At 41.1% G+C, this 24,800-nt stretch overlaps 1 protein-coding gene across 1 annotated transcript in view; it reads right to left on the minus strand.

Annotated features, from left to right (window-relative positions):
- necab1 (N-terminal EF-hand calcium binding protein 1) overlaps positions 1-24,800 on the minus strand; it is a 159,061-nt gene that overhangs the window by 60,486 nt on the left and 73,775 nt on the right. Inside the window, exons 5-6 of the mRNA XM_072570269.1 lie at positions 23,537-23,634; positions 512-648 (exon numbers count right to left, since the gene is read on the minus strand). Coding sequence (XP_072426370.1) covers positions 512-648; positions 23,537-23,634 — 235 coding nt within the window. The remainder of the gene's footprint in view (positions 1-511; positions 649-23,536; positions 23,635-24,800) is intronic.

The following is a 24,800-nucleotide window of genomic DNA, read 5'->3' on the forward strand; positions in this document are numbered from 1 at the left end:
ATGAGCTTTCCTCTTGCCTGCTGAATGATCTCATGAGACAAATGAAAACAAAGAGAAAATAAAGGGACTTACCATGTTCGTAAGCAGGACATACTTCAAATACTTTGCATGGGGAATCGTATAGACAGAACAGATTATTCTTTCAAAAAAATAATTTGTATATTGGCGGCACGGTGGCACAGTGGTTAGCACTGCTGCCTCACAGTGCCAGAGACCTGGGTTCAATTCCCGCCTCAGGCGACTGACTGTGTGGAGTTTGCACATTCTCCCCGTGTCTGCGTGGGTTTCCTCCGGGTGCTCCGGTTTCCTCCCACAGTCCAAAGATGTGCAGGTCAGGTGAATTGGCCATGCTAAATTGCCCGTAGTGTTAGGTAAGGGATAGATGTAGGGGTATGGGTGGGTTGCGCTTCGGCGGGGCAGTATGGACTTGTTGGGCCGAAGGGCCTGTTTCCACACTGTAAGTAATCTAATCTAAATTAAAACATAGTGACAATGTGAATTCCAGGCTCACCTTTCTTGGCGTGTCTGCTCTTCTGTGGTTTCCATGGCACATTCCAAAGAATTCTGTAAAGACTGCAGCTGGTTCACTGTTTCCTTCAGCAAAAAGCGAGTCACAAACTGTTCCAGATTACATGAGTCCTGATAATCCTATAGAAGAAATTCAATTCAATAAATTTGGAATAAAAAAAGGGCTTCAATGTCCCTCATCAAGACTGGCACTGAAACATGACTCCTGGCTAAGCTGGTCGTGTACTGCTGCAGGTTGAAAGGGGAATTAAACAGGAGAGAAAAACTTTGTACATGAGGAAGACGGTTTTCCCACCAAATAATGGAGATTTTATTTTTCTGGCCACCACAGATATTATGCTGGATATGTGGCGAAGCCAAGTGACGAGATCAATTTTTCAAAAAATATTTCCAGTTCAGATATGAAGCTTCATCTCTGATGTGGCTGATGTATCAACCATTCATGTTCACCTGGGAATATAAAATCTATATTACAACGGAGATCTTGCAACCCATGACCCAAGCAATGTTGGGGAAGGGCCTTGGTTACCATGACTGATATCATATTTAATGTAGGATCCATTATACAAGTAACTACTTTCTCGGGACAGCACAGAATTGAGAATAGAATTCAATCAGCTCTGAGGTGGCTCTCTTTTGATGTAAACTAATTATTGGTAACTATGACTACATATTCACTAGCAGTTACTTACCTAAGCAACAGATATCAAGTAAATGCTATTGGAAAAGTTCCTTCTTTCAAATCTGAATGATACATAAGAACATGACTCCTTATTCTATGGTTGTACCCTCTGATCCCGTAAGGGTAAATGACCTTACTATATCTACCCTGTCAAGGTCCCAAAGAATCTTATGTTTCATCTTGTATATCACTAGGTTTCCCAATAAATGGTGCTGAGTCATGCACAAGGAGTCTCCGAAACTCTTTTATTCCTTCACTGCTACACTATCAGACAATATTACTGATCATTCCATATGTCATTTGAACGAGTTGAAGATTCCAAATTGGACAAACATGCCAATTTCAGTACACAAGTCGAGATTCAGACAAATAGACAGAAATAGATTTTCCATCAATTACTTCACAATTACTTTGATTTGAGTCCTGATTGAATGCAATCTTGAAGAGGTGCACTGCCATGAAATCCTGGCCAGGATTCTCACAAGAGATTGCATTGATGGATGAGTGGGGCATTGGCAGACACATCAATTAGCTTCTCGATTAGTGGTGCTGGAAGAGCACAGCAGTTCAGGCAGCATCCGAGGACCACTGTATTTATGTGACTAGCTCTGTATAGTTTCTGGTCATTGGTGACACCCAGGATGTTGATAGCAGTAATACCATTGAATGTCAACTTTTGGAAATAGTGTGCATGGTCCACATTCAGAGAATAATCGGAACTTTAACAGTAACTTAAATGATATGGATTCTCATTTGAATCTATTTCTATCAGTCCAAGGTAGCTACTTCTTTTACTTTATTCCTGATGAAGGGTTTTTGCCCAAAGAATCTGGTTTCCAGCATCTGCAGTCATTGCTTTTACATCAAATAGCTGAAACACCCAGAAATGAAGCTGCATCAATAAAATTACTCAATCTCCATTCTCCTTGAATTCATGGACTTGCCGCCTGCCTTTATCATTACCAATGCTGCTCTCGTTCTCCACCTAAAATTTGGGGCAACTATATTCATTAATTTGTGTACCTAGTTTTAGACAATGTGTTTCATATGTTCACCCACAGAGTTAGCAACACATCCACCTAATCATGAACATAAGGCCATTCATTGTTGGATCTAAAATCCTCCAATACAACAACAAATACAGGTACTGTAAATATTTATGTGTTGTGAATGTGTTTCATGTCTAAGACTGCTCCTCTGTTTGAAGTGCCGCTCAGTATAAACTGGAATTCTCCATTGCTGACTTGGTTAAAACATCTGGGATTGATGAGGAGGCACCTGAGCACCAAGCAAATGGTAGCTGCCCATGACCTCGCAGGATGGGAGCATCTCAATGCCCTGTGTGGGGTAGGATGGGGAAAATAAATTGGTAAAGTAGCTCTGTTTGTTGTATAAGTTATTGATTCTGAAGGAGCTAATGTTCATGCTACATTGAGTTCACCCATTCTGTCAATGGACGGAGTCAGTGTGTTCTACATTAGCTTTCCTCAGGAGCAGATTTTCAACCTGGGACCATGCCATTGTGCCTTTAACAGCATGCTCGTGATATCATCACTGGATCATAGTGTGTGACCTGAGGATATAAAAGTCTCATATTCCATCTGACTTTTGATTATTTGAAGCATGATGCTCTATTAGAAGCTTCTGTCGTAACCTAATAGCTTAATATTAGTTCTGCCACTTATATGCTTCAGGGGTGTAACATAATAGTTAGTTATAAAAAATATCCTTGGATTCTTCAATACCACTATATCCACATCCAGTTTCCATAAATGACTCCAATTTTTTTGGTGGCAGATTTTCGAATGCCAATTGAAGATAACAAGGCAACAATTTTGGACAACAGATAATTCGACGAAGAGACAGTTACTCCCCCTTAAATGGCATCAGCTTTCTTGAGTACAGGCAACTGTACAGATCTGTAGGTAGGGTACTAACCACTAAGAAAACAGAGCTAATTCCATTTTAATCAAAATTCAAGTTTTTACAGGAAGAAATTCAATTTTAAAGATTCTGCTAATTTAAAAAAAAATTAAAAGGCTGAACTGAACTCTTAAACTGGAATACAAAGTCAGTGCAGTACAACGCGCAGAAAGCTAAAAGGTTAGAACACAACCGATGTATAACCAAGACTCTCATAACAACAGTTGCAGATTCTTTGATTAAGGATGAAGCAATTGCAATGTCACAATGTTACATAGAACATAGAATATAGAAAAGTACAGCACAGTACGGGCCCTTCGGCCAACGATGTTATGCCAAGGATTAATCCTAATCTAAAATAAAATGACCTAACCTACATTCCCCTCAACTCACTGTTCTCCATGTACATGTCCAGCAGTCACTTAAATGTCCCTATGACTCTGCTTCCACCACTATCGCCAGCAACACATTCCACGCATTCACAACTCTCAGCATAAAGAACCTACCTCTGATGTCTCCTCTATACCTTCCTCCTAACACCTTAAAACTATGACCTCTCGTGACAGTCAATCCTGCCCTGGGGAAGTATCTCTGGCCTTTTCATTACTTTGTACACCTCGATCGGGTCACCTCTCTTCCTCCTTATCTCTAGACAGAAAAGTCTGGGCTTAGTCAACCTCTCCTCGTAAGACAAGCCCTCCAGCCCAGGCAGCATCCTGGTAAACCTCCTTTGCACCCTCTCCAAAGCCTCCTCATTTTTCCTATAATAGGGCAACCAGAACTGGACACAATATTCCAAGTGTGGTCTCACCAGGGTTTTGTAGAGCTGTAGCAAAACCTCACGGCTCTTAAACACGATCCCCCTGTTAATGAAAACCAAAACACCACTGACCTCAAGCAGAATACTTTCTACCTACAACCACTCTCTGCCTTCTGTCAGCCAACCAATTCTGAATCCAGACGGCCAAATCTCCCTGTATCTGATATCTCCTGACTTTATGAATGAGCCTACTATGGGGAATCTTATCAAATGCCTTGCTGAAGTTCATGTATACCACATCCACTGCTCAGCCTTCATCAACTTGTCTCGTCACTTCCTTAAAGAACACAATAAGATTTGCGAGGCATGACCTGCCCCTCACAAAGCCATGATGACTGCCTTTAATCACGCTATGCTTTTCCAAATAGTCACAAATCCGATCCCTCATAATTCTTTCCAAAACCTTGCTGACCACAGATGTAAGACTGACTGGTCTATAATTGCCAGAGATTTCCCTATTCCTCTTCTTGAAAAGAGGAACAACATTCACCTCCCTCCAATCCTGCGGTAAGACTCCCCTGGAGAGTGAGGAAGCAAAGATCGTTGCCAGCGGCTTAGCAACCTCCTTTCTCACTTCTCAGAGCAACCTAGGAGAAATATGGTCTGGCCCTGGGGTCTGATCAATCTTAATGTCTCCAAAATTTCCTGCACATCAACTTCCTCAATCTCGATCTGTTCAAATCTGTTTCCCCATTCCTCAGAGTTTTCATTCACAACAGGGTCCCTTTCCTTAGTGAAAACCAAAGCAAAACACTCATTTAAAGCTTCCCTATCTGCTCAGATTCCACGCACAAGATCCCTCCGCTATCCCTGATTGGCTGTACCTTCTCCATGTTCATTCTCTTATTCCTAAGATATGAGTAAAATGCCTTTGGGTTCTCCCTAAGCCTTCCTGCCCTGTCTTGGCTTTCCTCAGTCCATTTTTGAGCTCCTTCCTAGCAGGCCTGTAATCCTCTAAAGCTGTGCTAGACCCTTGCTTCCTCCACCTTACATAAACTGCCTTCTTCCCTTTGATGAGAAGCTCCTCTGTTCTCATCATCCTTAATCTTACCCCTTCTTGCCTGACTCAGAGGAATGAATTTATGCATCAGTCGCAACAACTGCTCCTTAAACAGTTTCCACATGTCTGTTGTGCCCTTTCTGTGGAACAATTGCTCCCAATTTGTACTTCCCAACTCCTGTCTGATAGTGTCATAATTTCCTGTTCTCCAATTAAATATCTTCCCTTGGTAACTGCTCCTTTCCCTCTCCAAGGCTATGGTAAATGTGAGGAGAAAGTGAGGACTGCAGATGCTGGAGATCAGAGCTGAAAATGTGTTGCTGGAAAAGCGCAGCAGGTCAGGCAGCATGAAGATGAACTCAGATTTCTCCAGTTTCCTCATTTCCCCTCCCCCCACCTTGTCTCAGTCAAATCCCTCGAACTCAGCACCGCCTTCCTAACCTGCAATCTTCTTCCTGACCTCTCCGCCCCCACCCCCACTCCAGCCTATCACCCTCACCTTGACCTCCTTCCACCTATCGCATTTCCAACGCCCCTCCCCTAAGTCCCTCCTCCCTATCTTTTATCTTAGCCTGCTGGACACACTTTCCTCATTCCTGAAGAAGGGCTCATGCCCGAAACGTCGATTCTCCTGCTTCTTGGATGCTGCCTGACTTGCTGCACTTTTCCAGCAACACATTTTCAGCTGTGGTAAATGTGAGGCAGTTGTGGTCACTGTCACCAAAATATTCTCCCACTGCGAGATCTGACATGTGTCCTGGCTCATTGTCGAGCACCAAATCCAAAATGGCCTCTCCCTTTGTCGACCTGTATGCATACTAAGTAAGGAAACCCTCCTGAACACACCTGACAAAAACGACTCCATCCAAACCATCTACACTAAGAAAGTTCCAGTCAATATTGGGAAAGTTGAAGTCACCCATAACAACAACCCTGCTATGTCTGCACTTTTCCAAAATCTGCTGGCCTATGAAGATGCAGTAGACAGCAAAGAGGGTTACCTCAGATTACAACAGGATCTTGATCAGATGGGCCAATGAGCTGAGAAGTAGCAGATGGAGTTTAATTCAGATAAATGTGAGGTGCTGAATTTTGGGAAAGCAAATCTTAGCAGGATGTATACACTTAATGGTAAGGTCCTAGGGAGTGTTGCTGAACAAAGAGACCTTGGAGTGCAGGTTCATAGCTCCTTGAAAATGGAGTCGCAGGTAGATAGGATAGTGAAGAAGGCGTTTGGTATGCTTTCCTTTATTGGTCAGAGTATTGAGTACAGGAATTGGGAGGTCATGATGCGGCTGTACAGGACATTGGTTAGGCCACTGTTGGAATATTGCGTGCAATTCTGGTCTCCTTCCTATCGGAAAGACATTGTGAAACTTGAAAGGGTTCAGAAAAGATTTACAAGGATGTTGCCAGGGTTAGAGGATTTGATCTATGGGGAGAGGCTGAACAGGCTGGGGCTGTTTTCCCTGGAGCGTCGGAGGCTGAGGGGTGACCTTATAGAGGTTTACAAAATTATGAGGGGCATGGATACGGTAAATAGGCAAAGTCTTTTCCCTGGGTTCAGGGTTTCCAGAACTAGAGGGCATAGGTTTAGGGTGAGAGGGGAAAGATTAAAAGACCTACAGGGCAACTTTTTCACACAGAGGGTGGTACGGGTATGGAATGAGCTGCCAGAGGAAGTGGTGGAGGCTGGTACAACTGCAGCATATGAATAGGAAGGGTTTGGAGGGATATGGGCCGGGTGCTGGCAGGTGGGACTAGATTGGGTTGGGATATCTGGTCGGCATGGATGAGTTGGACCGAAGGGTCTGTTTCCATGCTGTATATCTCTATGACTTTATGACTCTGTGAGTTCTTTGATCTCTCTACTTCTATTAGGGGGTCTGTAGAAGACCCCCAGTGAGGTGACTGCTTCCTTGACGTTCCTAACTTCCACTCATACTGACTCAGGAGACAAATCTTCCTCGACAATCTTCATTTCTGTAGCTGTGATGCAGTTTCTGATTAGCAATGCTACATCCCTCATCTTCCCCCCCCCCCACCTATTCTTTTTACATGTTCTAAACCCTAGCAACCATTCTGCCCCTGTGAAACCCATGTCTCCATTACAGCCACAACATCATAGTCCCAAGTACTGATCCATGCTCTAAGTTTGTCACTTTTATTTCTGACACTCCTTGCATTCAAGCAGACACACTTTAACTGAACCCTTTGTTCCATCACATAAAAAACCTTCCTGATAGATTTGCTACATCCTGTCATTGCCTCATCTATCTTCCTCCTCTTCCCCATCAGATGTGTAGCTCTGGTTCTCAACCCCCTGCCAAATTAGTTTAAACTCTCCCAAACCACTCAAGCAAACCTCCCACCCAGGACATTTGTGCCCCTCCTGTTCAGGTGCAACCCCTCCTTCATGTATAGGTCCTACCTTCCCCAGAAGGCATCCTAATGGTCTAAGTATCTGAAGCCCTCCCTCCTGCATCAGCCTCACAGCCATGTGTTAAACTGCACTCAATAACTGTTCCTCACCTCACTGTCTCGTGGCACCTGTAGCAAACCTGAGAACACTACTCTACTCGTCCTGCTCTTCAGCTTCCTTCCTAGCTTTCTGTCGTCATTTTTCAGATCCTCAATCCCTTTCCTGGCTATATCATTGGTGCCAATATGTACCACGATTTCTGGCTGCTCACCCTTTTCCTTCAGAATCTTGTAACCCGATTGGCAGCATCCCGGATCCTGGCACCAGGGAGGCAACATACCTTCCGGGATTCCCTTTCCTGACCACAAAATCTCCTGTCAGTCCGTCTACCTATTGAGTCCCCTTCCACTAGTGCTTTTCAATTCTCCCCCCATCCCTTCTGAGCCAAAGTGCCAGGCTCAGTGCCAGAGACCTGACAACTATGACTTTCCCCCAGTACACCATCCCCACCAGCAGTATCCAAAAAGCTATACTTATTGTTGAGGGGAACGGCCACAAAGGATCCCTGCTCTGTCTGTCAGTTCTCTCTCCACCCGTGATTGTAACCCTGCTGTCCTTATCCTGCACCTGAGGAGTGACCACTTTCCTCTACATCCTCTCGGATGTTCTGCAGTTCATCCAGCTCCAGCTTCAGTTCCCTAGCTTTTAGGGAACATAACTTAATGTGGTAGAGTGCAATGATTTTAAGTGGAATCATGATAGCAGAAAATTCAACATATATTAGATATCTATTGACATCCTTACTGAATTACAACCATAGCAACACATATGCAGTTCTATTTTATAGAACAAATTATAAATACCATAGATTCTGAAAAGGCAGGACAGCAAAACTCTAAAAGCTAAAATCAACACGAAAGCTAGTGGGATTACCACACAGTATCTGAAAAGACATGTATCTCAGCAATGGCACTCCGTGGTTTATCTATGTGAAGATTATCTCACATCATTTAATTAATCACTCATTTCATACAGTGGCAGAATCACACTGCAGTGCCAATGCCAGCCATATTGGTTTTTCCTTGGTAAGATAATGATTGAACATAGGGTTTTAAATTTTACATTATTAACAATGTATAATATTTTGATGTATGTATAGTCTTACACCCCAGTTTTAACATTACTGCTTTAGTTGCACTTAACAGTAGGCAAGTGATCTAGATTTCTTTCATTTTGAGATGGAATTACAATTTCCTCTTTGCCTTTCGACAGAACCCAATGAGTATCTACTGGAGAATAGGTTATATCTTCACTCAAAATACCTGGAAGGTGGCCTGGCTGCTGAGCCTGTTCTTAGGTCAAGATCACAGATTAGTCTTTCTTTGCTGGTATTTCTTTTCTTTCCAATCTCTGACCTACCGCTAATATTTGCATATTTTTCCTTCAATTTGGTATTATCCCTAACTTCCTTACTTTACAAGATGAAACATCCTTTTCAAACAGCATTTCTTTAACAACAGAATAATCTTTGCTGAGAGTTATTGAATATCTCCAGAAAAGTCTGTAACCCAATTTCCTGATCACTTTAGACAACTCTGTCGTCACATTCTCATAATTTATTTGTTTCGATTTGAATCACTAGTATTTGATCCAAGCTTCTCACATTTAAACCAAACATGACATTCTATCATGTTATGATTGCTGCCACCAATTCTTTTGAGGAAAACCCTCTCATCTGATATTCCACCTCTCAGTAGTTTTGATATCTGTAGGCACTTAGGAAGCATGCTTTGGAGCTGTTGCTTGGTGCACTCTGGATTAGAATGTTGAATGCTGGCTGTGTGATTAGTTATTGCATTCCACCACCCAATCTGTCACCTTAAATGCAGCATCTGACACAATCCCTGGAAACAGATTTAATTCTGTAGAACTGATTGGTTTTGAGCAAATTAAAATCAAACCTCCAGTGTCAAACAGATATTTCATGCTTTAAGAGAATTATTTGAAAGCAGAATCTGTAAACACTGAAGTGCTGTGGCTCTTTAGTTCAGGAGACATATACCTCTATGATATTAACACAATGTAATTCTCTTCATTTCCCACCCCGTTTCTTCCACTCACCATGCTCTCTGTCCAATATTCCCTCATCCAGTTCATTCACTAACTTTCTTGAAATGGATGTCTTTATTTATAAAATCATCAATTATTACATTTCTGAGGAAGCCATTTGAACCAACAGGTTTGTGTTCCAGCTCTGGAAGGGTCACTCTGCCTTTCCCCCATATCCTGATAAACATATTGTCATAAGTTGTTTGTTCAACTTTCTTTTGAAAGCTATGATTGATTTTGCCTCAGGCTGTATATTCCAGCTCCCAATCACTTACTGCACAAAAATGTTTCGCATGATGTTGCCTCTGGTCCTTTGCCAATTACCTTAAAGTATTGCCCTCTGTTTCCTGATCCTTCTGCTAACAGGAATAACTTTCCTCTCCATGTTCTGACCAGATCCATTATAATTTTCAACACAGAGAGTGCTGGAAGAAATTAACAAGTCTGGCAGCATCGGTGGTGAGAGAAACAGTGACTGCTTCAAGCCCAGCGATCCTTCGTTGAAACATTTATTCAGACCATAAACATTGAATTCCAAAGAATTTTATCAGACTCAAAACATTAACTTTGCTTGTCTGTCCAGAGATGTTGCTAAACCTGGTCTGGTCAGAATATATAGGAAGAACGTATTCTCTATTTAGTAAAGAAAGTATTCTGTCTTTTTTTACTTCAGATTTCCAGCATTGACAATATTTTATTTTTATGATTTTGAATACTTCAAACCAGCAAGCAGAGCCAGTGCTTGAACCTTGAAGTGACACTTGGACCTGTTTTATGCATATATTCAGATTTTATCTGAGCAGAAGATTTAGGCTTTCAAGTGCAAGTAAGAAGTATGTTAATTTCCCTTGGGTATTTAAATTTGCATATTTCCTTAACTCATAAGCAGCAGTAAAATAACATGAATTTTTTTCTGTACAATCTAAATTTAATGACTCAGGCAGAAATCTCTCAAGATGAAGTACTGTTGCTCTTACAAATTCTTAATACATGGAAAACAATTTATATTTATTTCATGTTTTTGGTGTAAATCCCAAGGGACTTCATGGAGCATTGTAAAGCAAAATTGTACATGAACCTTAAAAGGCTTCATTCGTCAGATGTGGCTGAAGGCTGAATATCTCTTTCAGGAACATCTTAAAAGAACAATAAATATTGGACTAAGCTACAAACTCTAACTAGCAATTAAAAGTGGGGATGGTGAAGTGGCCAAGATTTAATGAGCACAGTCAGGTTAAAAGATTGTGGTGTGAGTGAGATTATGTAGAAATGTAAGATACAAGGCCAATTCTGGGAATTGAAAAAAATGCTGAGAATTTAAAAATAAAGTGCTTATGTGGGGATCAGTCCATATCAACAAGAACAGGGGTGATGGGTGAATGGGACTTGGTGTGAATAAGGAATCCCATGATTTGAATGACTTTAAGTTTACAGAGGGTAGAATGTAGAAGGCAGGCCAGGAATACACCATATGATTCCAATCTATAACCTTAAATATGACAACCCCGACTGAGTTATTGAAACACTTAAACACATTGGTAGAGCATTTGCCATGAAGAACAATAACCCAAAATATACTTATGATTAATAATTGCACAAATAATTTATCTTTAAAACTCATTTGACAGAATCTTCTTCAAGATAACTGCAGTCTACTCATTCTATGGCACAAATGCATCACTGAAAATAAAACACAAAGAATTTTTTAATGTTTTTCTTTCCGATGAACAGATTGCTTTCAATGCAGTAAGCACTTCAAAAAAAGAAACAAGGTTTCAGAGAGTCACAGGGTCGTGGAGTCCTACAGCACAGAAACAGACCCTTCCATCTGAACAGATGTAAAAACAATAACTGCAGATGCTGGAAACCAGATTCTGGATTAGTGATGCTGGAAGAGCACAGCAGTTCAGGCAGCATCCAAGGAGCAGCGAAATCGACGTTTCGGGCAAAAGCCCTTCATCAGGAATAAAGGCAGTGAGCCTGAAGCGTGGAGAGATAAGCTAGAGGAGGGTGGGGGTGGGGAGAAAGTAGCATAGAGTACAATGTGTGAGTGGGGGAGGAGATGAAGGTGATAAGTCAGGGAGGAGAGGGTGAGTGGATAGGTGGAAGAGGAGATAGGCAGGTAGGACAAGTCCGGACAAGTCATGGGGACAGTGCTGAGCTGGAAGTTTGGAACTAAGGTGACGTGGGGGAAGGGGAAATGAGGAAACTGTTGAAGTCCACATTGATGCCCTGGGGTTGAAGTGTTCCAAGGTGGAAGATGAGGCGTTCTTCCTCCAGGCGTCTGGTGGTGAGGGAGCGGCAGTGAAGGAGGCCCAGGATCTCCACATTCTCGGCAGAGTGGGAGGGGGAGTTGAAATGTTGGGCCACGGGGCGGTGTGGTTGATTGGTGCGGGTGTCCCGGAGATGTTCCCTAAAGAGCTCTGCTAGGAGGCGCCCAGTCTCCCCAATGTAAAGGAGACCGCATCGGGAGCAACGGATACAATAAATGATATTAGTGGATGTGCAGGTGAAACTTTGATGGATGTGGAAGGCTCCTTTAGGGCCTTGGATAGAGGTGAGGGAGGTGGTGTGGGCACAGGTTTTACAGTTCCTGCGGTGGCAGGGGAAGGTGCCAGGATGGGAGGGTGGGTTGTAGGGGGGCATGGACCTGACCAGGTAGTCACGGAGGGAACGGTCTTTGCGGAAGGCGGAAAGGGGTGGGGAGGGAAATATATCCCTGGTGGTGGGGTCTTTTTGGAGCTGGCGGAAATGTCGGCGGATGATTTGGTTTATGCGAAGGTTGTTAGGGTGGACGGTGAGCACCAGGGGCGTTCTGTCCTTGTTACGGTTGGAGGGGTGGGGTCTGAGGGCGGAGGTGCGGGATGTGGACGAGATGCGTTGGAGGTCATCTTTAACCACGTGGGAAAGGAAATTGCGGTCTCTAAAGAAGGAGGCCATCTGGTGTGTTCTGTGGTGGAACTGGTCCTCCTTGGAGCAGATACGGCGGAGGCTGAGGAATTGGGAATACGGGATGGCATTTTTGCAAGAGGTAGGGTGGGAAGAGGTGTAATCCAGGTAGCTGTGGGAGTTGGTGGGTTTGTAAAAAATGTCAGTGTCAAGTCGGTCGTCATTAATGGAGATGGAGAGGTCCAGGAAGGGGAGGGAGGTGTCAGAGATGGTCCAGGTAAATTTAAGGTCAAGGTGAAATGTGTTGGTGAAGTTGATGAATTGCTCAACCTCCTCGCGGGAGCACGAGATGGTGCCAATGCAGACATCAATGTAGCGGAGGAAGAGGTGGGGAGTGGTGCCGGTGTAATTATGGAAGATTCCATCTGAACAGTCCATGCGACCATAATCCCAAACCAAACTAGTCCCTCCTGCCTGCTCCTGGCCCATTTCCCTCTAAACCTTTCCTATTCATTTTCCTAAACATTGTAATTATACCCAAATCCACCACTTTCTCTGCAAGTTCATTCCACACACACACCACTCTCTGTATAACAAACTTGCCCCTCATGTCTTTTTAAATCCTTCTTCTCACCTTAAAAATGTGCCCCTAGTCTTGAAATCCCCCATCCTAGGGAAATGACAACTACCATTAACTCTATTTTTACTCCTTATTATTTTATAACCTTCTATAAAGTCGCCTCTCAATCTCCTAAATTCTAGTGAAAGAAGTCCCAGCCTATCCAGCCTTTCTTTATAACTTGAACCTTTTTAGCCTGGCAACATCTTGATAAATCTCTTCAGAACCTTGTCCAGCTTAATATTATCCTTCCCATAACAGGGCAACCAGTCTGGACACAGTATTCCAGAAGAGGTCTCACCATTGTCCTGTACAACCTCAACAATACCTCCCAACTCCTATAACCAAATGATTAAGCAATGGCGACAAGCGTGCTAAACACCTTTTTAACCACCCCATGTATTTGTGATGCAAACTTCAAAGAAGTATGTATCCATACCCCTACGTCTCTCTGTTCTTAAACAATTAGATTTTTTTGTAGAATAATATTGTTTTGTGTTTGGCACAGACAGTTAGCTTGTATGGATGGATTCAGAAAGTACAAGAAACATTTTCACTCAATAAGGGCTTGAATGACAAATATTAGTGCCTGGTTCGTAACCTCCCTGGGATTCAATTAGAACACTACACTGAATATTTAACACACATTACCCACTTGCAAGATGTTAAAACCTTTTATAGCCAATGTGAATTCTGGCTTTTCTAATTCACAGATTAGTTGAATTTCTTCACTGCAATTTCTAAGTTTAAAAATCATTATTTTCACATAAGCAATTAAACAATTTCTAATGAGATTGTATTTGAATTTATGTATTTACCAGAATTAGAATGTGAAGATTTTTTCTGCAAAGTTTACGCATTAATTTTCTTCCACCATTTTATATCTATTTCTGACAGTTGATTACAAGACCCATCCAATATGGTTGAATTTCAATTACAGTGCCGTGATGTCAAGTTATAAAGTTAATTCACTCTTCCTTGTGCCATTTCATTAAGATAAAGTACAAAATTAAATCATCGTTTCTTTTTGTAATTTTGCTCACTGGTTATTTAAGATATTGTTGGTGTAAATCTGACAAAACATTTTCCCAAATAACTTTCAAATTAGATCCTGATGGCCATGCACTCCTTTTTAACACTAAATTACATTAAGGATGAGATAAAAGGACTGTAGTTTTCTTCATCTGCTAGAAATAAGTCAGGTTGAACACCCATACACTTATCCAATCTTGCCATATTCTTATTCATTATCCTGGGTCAGGGTCCATTGCACATGCTGCTAAGTCTGTGAATAGTAGCTTAGCTTTGAAAAGAAAATCTGCCACAGTCAAGTAGGAGAATATTCTTGTACTACAAAAGATCATAAGACCATAAGACATAGGAGCAGAAATTAGGCCATTCAGCCCATTGAGTCTGCTCCACTATTCAATCAAGGCTGATAAGTTTCTCAACCCTATTCTCCTGCTTTCTCCCCATAATCCTTGATCCCCTCAACAATCAAGACCCTATATATCACCAGCTTAAATATAATCAATGACATAATAAGTTCTCATGGGGACACTGATATGGGAAAGCTAGAAATAATGTTTGCATGTGTAAAAGGACCAGGACCTCATAAATTTGGAGCACAAGCCAGGGCTTAAAATCTCTGAATAATCCCTGTTAGCAAGGCTGTTTAGAGAGAATAGAAGAGGAAAAGGTCACTGAAAAGAGATTCTTGCTTTTCTTTAATGGTCTTATCCTGCTATTGAACATACAATTCTTCTACTAACTCTGGTATCAATCTTGCAGTGTATTGTTGTATTGTTAAAAAGTTATAAAAGTCAGTTCCAAGTGCTAACTTTCAATCCCAGGTGGCTGGAAAATATTTTATCCAGACAAATTTGAGTGTTTTCAGTGACTGGCCGAAGTTATGCTGGGAAATCAAAAGAAAGAAGGAACATAGGAATAGGAACTGGTCACTCACTGCTCAAACCTGTATCTCATCCAAATAGAACATGGTTAATCGATATCTCAACTCCAACTATTTGTATTGGCTCCAGAACTGTTTCCACACTGTAGGGAATCGTGAAAAAACCCTTCATGTCTTTGCGTAATGAAATTTTAACAGTACCAATTCATACATTTTCAGTTGATCCAATCTTAACAACCCTTGGGAGCAGAGAGATTTCATTTCTTGCTTCACTTTAGTGAAGAAATGCTGTCTGAATGGTCTCGCTCCAATTTTAATATAATGTACAGTCATTCTAAACTTCCCTACCAGCAGAAATATTTTATGCTACACTACCAACTCCTTTATCCATCTTATAAAGCTGAATTCTATCACTCATAATCTTTTTGGGAATACAATTCTGGATTATGCAACTACGCAATAAGAATACCCATTCCATGTTCTATATTAAAGCATTCTAATACCAATGGGAAACTGGTAAATAAATACAAATAAAATGCAGTTTAATAGTTTTATATTTATTAGATGCAAATGCTTGAATAATACCTGTTACAGCAAAGATTGTAGCATTGACCCTTAACAATAAGGAGCTATTAATGCATTAAAGATGTTTAAAAAATCAAACAGTGACACCCTGTCACTTCATGTTAATATTAAGGTTTACTATCATTTATGGCATTTTGCTTCTTGGAATTTCAATTTCAGTTGTTAAACCTCACTGGCGTGATGCACTGGAAATGAAACCTTGCCATTACTGAAGTTGTCACTAAAGTTGAGGATTTTAAAAGGTTGAGTTCCCCAGTTTACCTGTCTTTCAGACTTGGTTGATAGAAAGTATGACCAGGCTTCTGAACTTAACAAGAATTATTATTTAGTATATAAAAAAAGATTCTAATTACAGATAAATAATTATGAAGCACTGACATAACTCCAATAAAACTCTAACTCCTTATAAAGTCCTCCTTTCTACATACAAATACAGACTAACACAGACAGGAAAAATGACATGGGTGATCTGGGTAATGGGAACCACAGGGGAGACAGTTCAGTGTGATCCCTGTCCACAGGGTTTGCTGGGATGAAACAAGTCCATGCAGATTAGATTAGATTCTCTACACTGTGGAAACAGGCCCTTTGGCCCAACCAGTCCACACAGACCCTTCAACGAGCAACCCACCCAGACCCATTTCCCCTCCGACTAATGGACCTAACACTATGGGCAATTTAGCATGGCATAGCACCCGGAGGAAACCCATGCAGACACAGGGAGAATGTGCAAACTCCACATAGACAGTCACCCAAGGTGGGATTGAACCTGGGACCCTGGTGCTGTGAGGCAGCAGTGCTAACCACTAAGCCACCGTGCCGCCAATCATCTGCCACCAAAACAGAATTGATGAAACATAGTCTTTATCTTTCAGCACTTCACTGGAGTGTAGTAGGTGCACTCCAGTCATCTTACCATGGACATATAGGTGAGCCATGTGGAAGGCCATGGATTAAGGAGGCATGGAAATGGATATTGTACTCAAAGCATTCCTGTTTCTCACATGACTTCCCCCACCCTGACATCCTCCCTCACTCCATGCAATCATTGCACCAAATTCTGCCCACGGTCCAATGACAGGTTGCTGATTCTCAGATGCCAGTAGGCTAGTCTTTGGTGGCCTCCTTATAGCAGTTAAGCAGCTTATCTCTCACACTGCTGAAGCCATTTAGCCATGTAGAGAAAAGAACAAAGAATTGTAGTTACACAGAGTTATGGACATGGATTTTTAAAATAATATTAGATTTTCATATTCCTTTTTAATATTTCTGTAAAACTAACTTTGTTTGAATAATTCATTGTTGACTGTTGCTTGGCAGTGGTCTTCTCAGTGGCAAAGCAAGAGTTAAAGAGAAGCCAGAAGTACTTGCAGTCTTTGTGAACAGAGAATTAAAGTTTTAGAGTCCAATATGGCTCTTCACAGATGCTGCCAAACTTTCTTCAGCATTTTAAGTTTTATTTCAGGTCTCCAGCATCCAAAGTAAATTTTAATTGAAGAAAAAGTAGATATCTATGTAAGGGATACTTTATTGATTTTAGGTCTGTTTTGTGTTGTAAAAGAGTAAAAGGGGTGAGCAGATTGCCACTGCTTCAGCTAGCTGATGTGTGCCAGAATTAGGCCATCCTGGGCATCCTAGGCAGCTGTTTGCAGTGCTTCTGGAGCTCGTACCACATCAGCTACGCCTATTAGTCTTCCTGACGTTACTTCCCCACTTGCTTCTCTGAAAAGACAGTTTCCTTAGCACCTTCTTCCTTCTGAGCTGAAGACCATTTTGATGTGTGACATTGTGCATTACACAGAGCATTCCCATCATTCTCAACACATGACCTGTTGGATACTAAATGGGGCTTCCAGACCTAATTAGGCAATGAAAGGGCCTCTTCAACAGCACAATAAAGCTCTCACATTGAGGTGACATTTTGATTTTCTCGCTTATGGGTGCCATTCGATCGGGGCCTTCATTGGGTGTCACACCTCCAAGGTGTAAGCCATTAACTCTGCTTTAGCATGTGAAGAACTCAGGGAAACTTCCAAAAGGATCCAAGGAAAAGATTCTGGGACACCTTGATTCCATGCCTGCACACTCAATGCCTCCCTAAGTCTGTGGGAACCAGACACAACCTCACCATCAAGAGGTTGCTTATTCTGATTGGTCTCACTGGTTTCAAAATGCATCTAACAGCAAGCATCTGTCACCAGCAAGTGCATTTGCAGGCAGCTGATTGCAAAATGTTGCTTTGATCCTGAATGTTTACGCAGATTAATACTTCCCCCAGTTTTTACCAATTAGCCATGGGGGTCACAGCGTGGGAACCTAGTTCTTGGTTATGGGTATTCAAGGCTGTTTTAAATGGTTAATCCATGCACTTGGAAATTGCAGCTGACAAGCTGGCAGCCAGAGCACTTATGGAGGGGTCCTGGGGCAGGAGGGATGAAATTGGGCATGGATGAATGTATCCTGCAACAGGTGTCTCAACACGAGTTCTGCATCCCAAAGAGTGATAGGATTTCTCCCCTCTTTATTTAGTATTTTCATCCCTGGAACAGCATTCATAGTTTGCAAGTTGGGATGCTTTTCATTTTCTTACTGTGTATCCTTAGCATAGGTGAAACATTTAATAACACTCAGATTTCAGGCATTGGCATCTCTGAAATCTGATGCGAGTGAACTTTAAAAAGCACAATCTCTGTAGCATTATACACACAGCATTTCCTTAATTTATATAATTATGACAAATATAGCTTTCTTGTATATTCATTAGATCTTTGCACTCCACCAACTATGCAATTAGAATCAGTAATGAATTGAATTACTACCTTTCATAGCCACGTAATTTTATACACAAGGTATTTGAGTATTTTAAACCCCAGTGGCTTGATCCTAGAAAATTTAATTTCAACTATGAATATGGCCCGTTGGCAGCATGAGTCATCTAACAACCTTTCATCCTCTATTAAGATTGAACAATGCATAATCAAAATGCCCACTCTATCTTCTACAGTCATGCACCTTGAACAATCTCTTCAGAAGATGACACCAGTTGTCACCTGATCCAAATAGCAATAACAAGCTTTGTGAAGCCAGACAATGACCTGACTTTCATTGTTTCATTATGTGGTTATGAATAAATTCATACCCTTTGGCAATAGTCAGAAAGGAAAGGCCAGTGAACATCTACTGCCTTTACAGCCTAAATCTGTTTTCGGCACTTGAATTCTATTCATTGAAGTCTCTGCACAGAGATACTTTTCTAAAACTTAATTGTTCATAATACACTCATGGATTATGTTTGAAGTTAAGTAATATTTCTTTTGCTGTTATTTGGCAGAAAGTAATTACAGCAAGTAACTCACCATCCAACTTCCCTAAACCTGCCCACCATCTACAAGGCACAAGTCAGAATGTAATGGAATACTTGCCTGGATCGGTGCAGCTCCAACAACACTCAAGAAGCTCGACACCATCCAGGATGAAGCAACCCACTTGATTGGCACCACATCCACATTCCCTTCACAAAGATGGTGAGTGGCAGCAGTGTGTACCATCTGAAGATACACTAAAGAAATTCATCAAGGCTCCTGAGATAGCACCTTCCAAACCAACAGCCACTACCATCCAGAATGACAAGAACAGCAGATGCAGGTGAACACCATGAACTCTAGTTTCCCTCCAAGCCACTCACAATTCTGACTTGGAAATAAATCACTATTCCTTTACTGTTGCTGGGTCAAAATTCTGGAATTCCCTCCTGAAGGCACTGTTGGTTGATCTATGGCAATTGGACTGCAGCAATTTAAAATAACTTCACAGAGATTGGCATCCTGTCACCAAGTCACCCTTTATTTATGATTTGGAGATGTCGGTGTTGGACTGGGGTATACAAAGTTAAAAATCACACAACACCAGGTTAAAGTCCAACAGATTGGACTTTAACCTGGTGTTGTGTGATTTTTAACTTAGTACACCCTTTATTTACATGTGCAAAGTACTTGACACTGGTTTCTGGTTTCCTCTCTGCATTGCACTATCTTTCAAGTATCCATTTAAATAGTAGTCTTTTGATTCTTCCCAATGACCTCACACTTTCCTACATTAAACGCCATCAGACAAGTCGGTGTCCTTACACAATCTATCTATATCCCCTTGTAGATTCGTTATATCTCATCACAAAATGCCCTTCTATTTACCTTGGTATCTTTGGCAAACTTGGATATGTTTAAAGTTTGCCTCCTCCTCCAAGTCATTAACATAGATAGTTAATAATACATACTTTAGGATTGATCATGTGGCACTCCATTAGTTATGTTTTCCAACACTTAGAGTCATTCTGTGTGTTAACTTATCAATCCATACTGATATGTTATCACCAATACCGTGAACTCATATCTTGTGCAATAACCTTTTATGTGGCACCTAGTTAAATGCCTTCTGGAAATCTAAATACACTGTATCTACTGATTCCCCTTTGTCAACTTGGCTTTTTTCATCCTCAAAGAGTTATAGCAAATTTGTCAAACATGTTTTCCCTTTCACATAACCAATTTGATTCTGTTTTATTTAATTAGGATTTCATAAATGTCCAGCTGTTTATTCCTTAATAATGAGCTTGTGCATTTTCCCAGCAACAGATGCTAAGCTAACTGGTCTATAGTTTCCTGCTTACTGTTTCCCTTTCTTCTCAAAAAGGGCTGTATTCCAACCTGCTGGAACCTTTCCAAAATCCAGTGAGCTCTGGAGTATTTCAACCAATATATCCATTATCTCTGCAGCCATTTCCTTTAAAATTCTTGGATGCAAGCCAGCATTTCTAACTATGTGGCAGGAAGTCAGTGAACCAAGAGGGAAAATCATACCTGACCTTGTCCTCAATTTATGTCTGACTATGAGAGTTTCAGTAGATAGAGTCATAGAGTCATGATTTGTGACCAATGCCTAGTTATAGTGATAGAGATGGACAGCATGGAAACAGACTTTCAGTCCAACTCAATCGTGCAGACCAAATATCCTAAATTAATCTTGTCCCATTTGCCAGCACTTGGCCCAAATCCTATTAAACCCTTCCTTTTCATATACCCATCCAGATGTATTTTAAATGTTGTAATTGTACCAGCCTCCACCACTTTCTCTGACAGCTCATTTCATACACATACCACTCTCAGGGTGAAAAGGTTTCCCCTTTGGTCACTTTTAAATTTTTCCCCTTTCACCTATAGTTCTGGACTCCCCCAACCCAAGAAAAAGACCTTGTCTATTTACCCCATCCATGCCCCTCATGATTTTATAAACCTCTATAAGGTCACCCCATAGCCTCTGACACTCCACGGAACACAGTCCCAGCCTTTTAAGCCTCTCTCTATAGCTCAAACCCTCCGATCCTGGCAACATCCTTGTAAATCTTTTCTGAACCCTTTCAAGTTTCACTACATCCTTCCTATAGGAAGGAGACCAGAATTGCTCATAATATTTAAAAAGTGGCCTCATCAAAGTTCTGTACAGTTGCAACATGACCTCCCAACTCTTATACTCAATGCTCTGACCAATAAAGGCAAGCATATTAAATGCCTTTTTCACTATCCTATCTACCGCAGACTCCACTTTCAAGGAACTATGAACCTGCACTCCCAGGTCTCTTTGTTCAGCTATACTCCCCAGGACCTTATCATTAAGTGTATAAGTTCTGCCCTGATTTGCCTTTCTAAAATGCAGCACCTCACATTTATTTAAATTAAACTTCATCTGCCACTCCATGGCCATTGGCTCATTTGATCAAGATCCTGTTTTACTCTGACGTAACCTTCTTCGCTGTCCACTGCACCTCCAATTTTGGTATCATCTGCAAATGTACTAACTATACTTCCTATTAGTTCTTGAAGATATTATGTTCTTCATTGTGTTATATGACACAATCACCAGGATAAATGGGACAGACTTTGCATAGATCTAACTCAAAATTGAGCATCTCTGAGGAACCATGGGCCATTAGCAGAAGCAGAATCACTATCCTGTATAATCTGCAACCTCATGGCCCAGCACATTCCCCACTCTACCATTACCATCAGGTTAGGAGATCAGGCCTGGTTCAATGAAGAGTGCAGGATGATATACCAGAAGTAACACCATGCACAGATAAAATTAAGTGTCAACCTGAAGAAGCTACAACACTGAACTATTTGTATGCCAAACATCAGATGTAGCATGCAATAGGCACTTCAACAGTGAAATTAGAAAATTTTTCTGCATGTCCAAAGGTTTCAAAACCTGGAACTCTTTTCTGCAAATGACAATTGATGCTAGATTAATTAAAATATATTTGTTGACCAAAGATATTGAGTAATAGGTCCCCTTGGCTAGAGTGATCGTGTAATTCAGAGTAAAACCCTTGTACTCTTTCTTGAATAAGGATATCACGTTTGTCACTCTTCTGTCATCTCATGAGGGGCAGTGTTGGGAGGGCAGGAAGATCACTTAGCTATAAAATTTGCATGTGTGTCCGATTGACATTGGAGAATTGTTCATAGTGCAATCCTGATCGCTGCTGCCATTGACACTACAGAGCAATGGGCCAATCTGATTGATTGACTGACCTTTGAAGTTACACTCCCCAAAATGAGGGGCAGACATCTTACCTCCCAACAGTTAAATGATCTTGGGAATGCATTGATTATTGAGCATCCACACTCTTCCAATGCTTCAGATGATGGGAAAGAAAACTCTATCATCTGAAATATCCTGAGACACTGTATTTCCAAGGCAAATGCTGTGTGGAAATTGCAGATGGTGGTGTTCCCATGCAACTGCTGTCCCTCCATTTGGGTGGCATAGGTCATATTTTCAGAAGGTGCTATTACAGGACACTCCACAGTCTATGGTTCACAATGTGTGTTGGTGGTGGAGGGAGTGTCTGTGAAGATGTTGGATAGTTGTCAATTAAGCAGGCTGCTTTGTCCTGGATGGTGCCATATTTCTTGAGTGCTAAGTTAGCTGCACACTTCTGGGCAAATGAAAAATGTTCCATTCATGCCTTACAGTTGTGTCTTTTGAGCAGGCTTTGAGGAGTCAAGAGTCATCACCAAATCCCCAGCATCCGACCTTTAGACCATAAGACATAGGAGCAGAAATTAGGCCATTCAACCCATCGAGCCTGCTCCACCATTCAACCATGGCTGTTAAGCTACTCAACCCCATTCTCAAGCTTTCTCCTCCTAGCCCTTGATCCCCTTGACAATCAAGAAACTGTCTATCTCTGTCTTAACTATACTCAATGACCTGTCCTCCACAGCCTTCTGTGGCAGTGAATTCCATCTATTCACCACCTTCTGGCTGAAGACGTTTTTCCTTATCTCAGTTCAAAAAGATCTTCCGTTTACTCTAAGGCTGTGCCCGCAGGTCCTAGAGTCTCCTGGCAATGGAAACATCTTCCCAACATCCACTCTGTCCAGGCCATTCAATATTCTGTAAGTTTCAATTAGATCACCTTTCGTCCTTCTAAACTCCATCGAGTATAGACCCAGCATATAAGTATAGCCTACTTATATGCTAGGCTTTTCATTCCTGGGACAATTCTCATGAACCCTCTCTGAACTCACTCCTGCACCAGTACATCCTTCTTGAGATATGAGGCCTAAAACTGCACACAATATTCCAAATGTGGTCTGACCAGAGCCTTATAGAGCCTCAGAATTCCCTGGTCTTGAAGGCATGGTATTAAATAGCTGTTCAGTTACTTGTCAATGATAACCCCTCAGGACATAGATGCTTTATAAATCAGACTTCCTTGCCTGACTTTTCTAATTAGCAATTCTGTAAATTGATACTATTTGCTGGGAGGAAATCAGACCCAAATATTCAATTTGCCCCCAATTCCTTTTCCCTAGTTGATTATTCTTATGATATTATGTACAATATAATTAATATTCCATATGATCCTCAATTCTATTACTACAGTGTGATGCTGCCTAAATATAGCATAAAAGTGTAGCTTTATTTTACCTATATCATAAAATGCATTTCTTAAAACTCTAAAATGTTGTGAAGCTGTACTTACTTTCTTTGTTTTGTCCATTGCCTTTAAAATAGAAATATTCAAATCCTCCAGTGCTGCCAGTACATTCTCATACTCTCCCAAGTGTTGAGAAAAGTACTCTGAAAAAGACACATTGTTTTAATGTAGACAATAAGCAGTACACTATTGTAATCCTTCCAGGCTTCACCTGTTTACAGCAGTTATTTTTCTAAGTTATAAATTACTTTAGAGAAAGAAGGACACATCAACCACAAAATAAATCATATTGTAGGGAGACAATAGGGGAAGGCAATATCAAGTTACAAGTGTTTGCCACATGCAGAATAGACGGTTACATCAAGTGATGTGAGATGCCCAATGAGTTCTGAAACTGTTAGAGGGAAACAGGGACTTAAGAACTGTAAATATGTGCTGCAAACTTTGTATGGTTGAGTTGGGCTCTCAGGCGACCAAGACTTGCTCTCTTGCGGACGTTCAAGTAAAATCTTTGCTTATTTGAACCTCACAGCCTCAAGAGTGGTCTTTTCACCATAAAAATACATTGCTACTCAATCATTTTATAAAGGTTTTAAAATGTGTTGCTGGAAAAGCACAGCAGGTCAGGCAGCATCAACACAGTTTTAAGCTCTGATCCCCAGCATCTGCAGTCCTCACTTTCTCCCATTTTATAAAGGTGTCTGCATGGACGTTCAAGTAAAATCTTTGCTTATTTGAACCCCACAGCCTCAAGAGTGGTCTTTTCACCATAAAAATACATTGCTACTCAATCATTTTATAAAGGTGTCTGCGTTTGAAATGTCCAGAGACCATTTATTCTGATTTCTTTGAATTACTTATGTAATTATGAAAAGGAAATGAGGAGACAGCATTCTGTCAACTGGATTTCCTACACTTTTTAAAAAATGAATAGTTAAAAATGAAACCTTTTCTTTTACTTTATGGACTAAATTAATGAAGATGTTCTGTTCCACATCTTTTTGTAATGTAGCATATTTTAATCCTTTGTTCAGTGAAATTGGGAATTATTTTAGTCTTGTGACAATTTCATTTGCTGTTACAAAAATGTGATAAGAATGTACAGGAAGACTGACTAACCTCCTGCTTCCACGGAGTACATATAAGCTACAATTCTCTGATTTGTGGGTTAAATATGGGGCTGTTGCATTCATTGGAAATTAGCTCTCCACCATCACCTCAAGGAAGCTTACCTGATAGTGAGTTGGTTTAAGACCCCACTTGATAGAGGAAAACCACTAATGAGTCTTACCAAAAAAGAGGGTCTGTT

This window comes from Chiloscyllium punctatum, chromosome 5 (assembly GCF_047496795.1).
Source record: "Chiloscyllium punctatum isolate Juve2018m chromosome 5, sChiPun1.3, whole genome shotgun sequence".
Classification (NCBI taxonomy): Eukaryota; Metazoa; Chordata; class Chondrichthyes; order Orectolobiformes; family Hemiscylliidae; genus Chiloscyllium; species Chiloscyllium punctatum.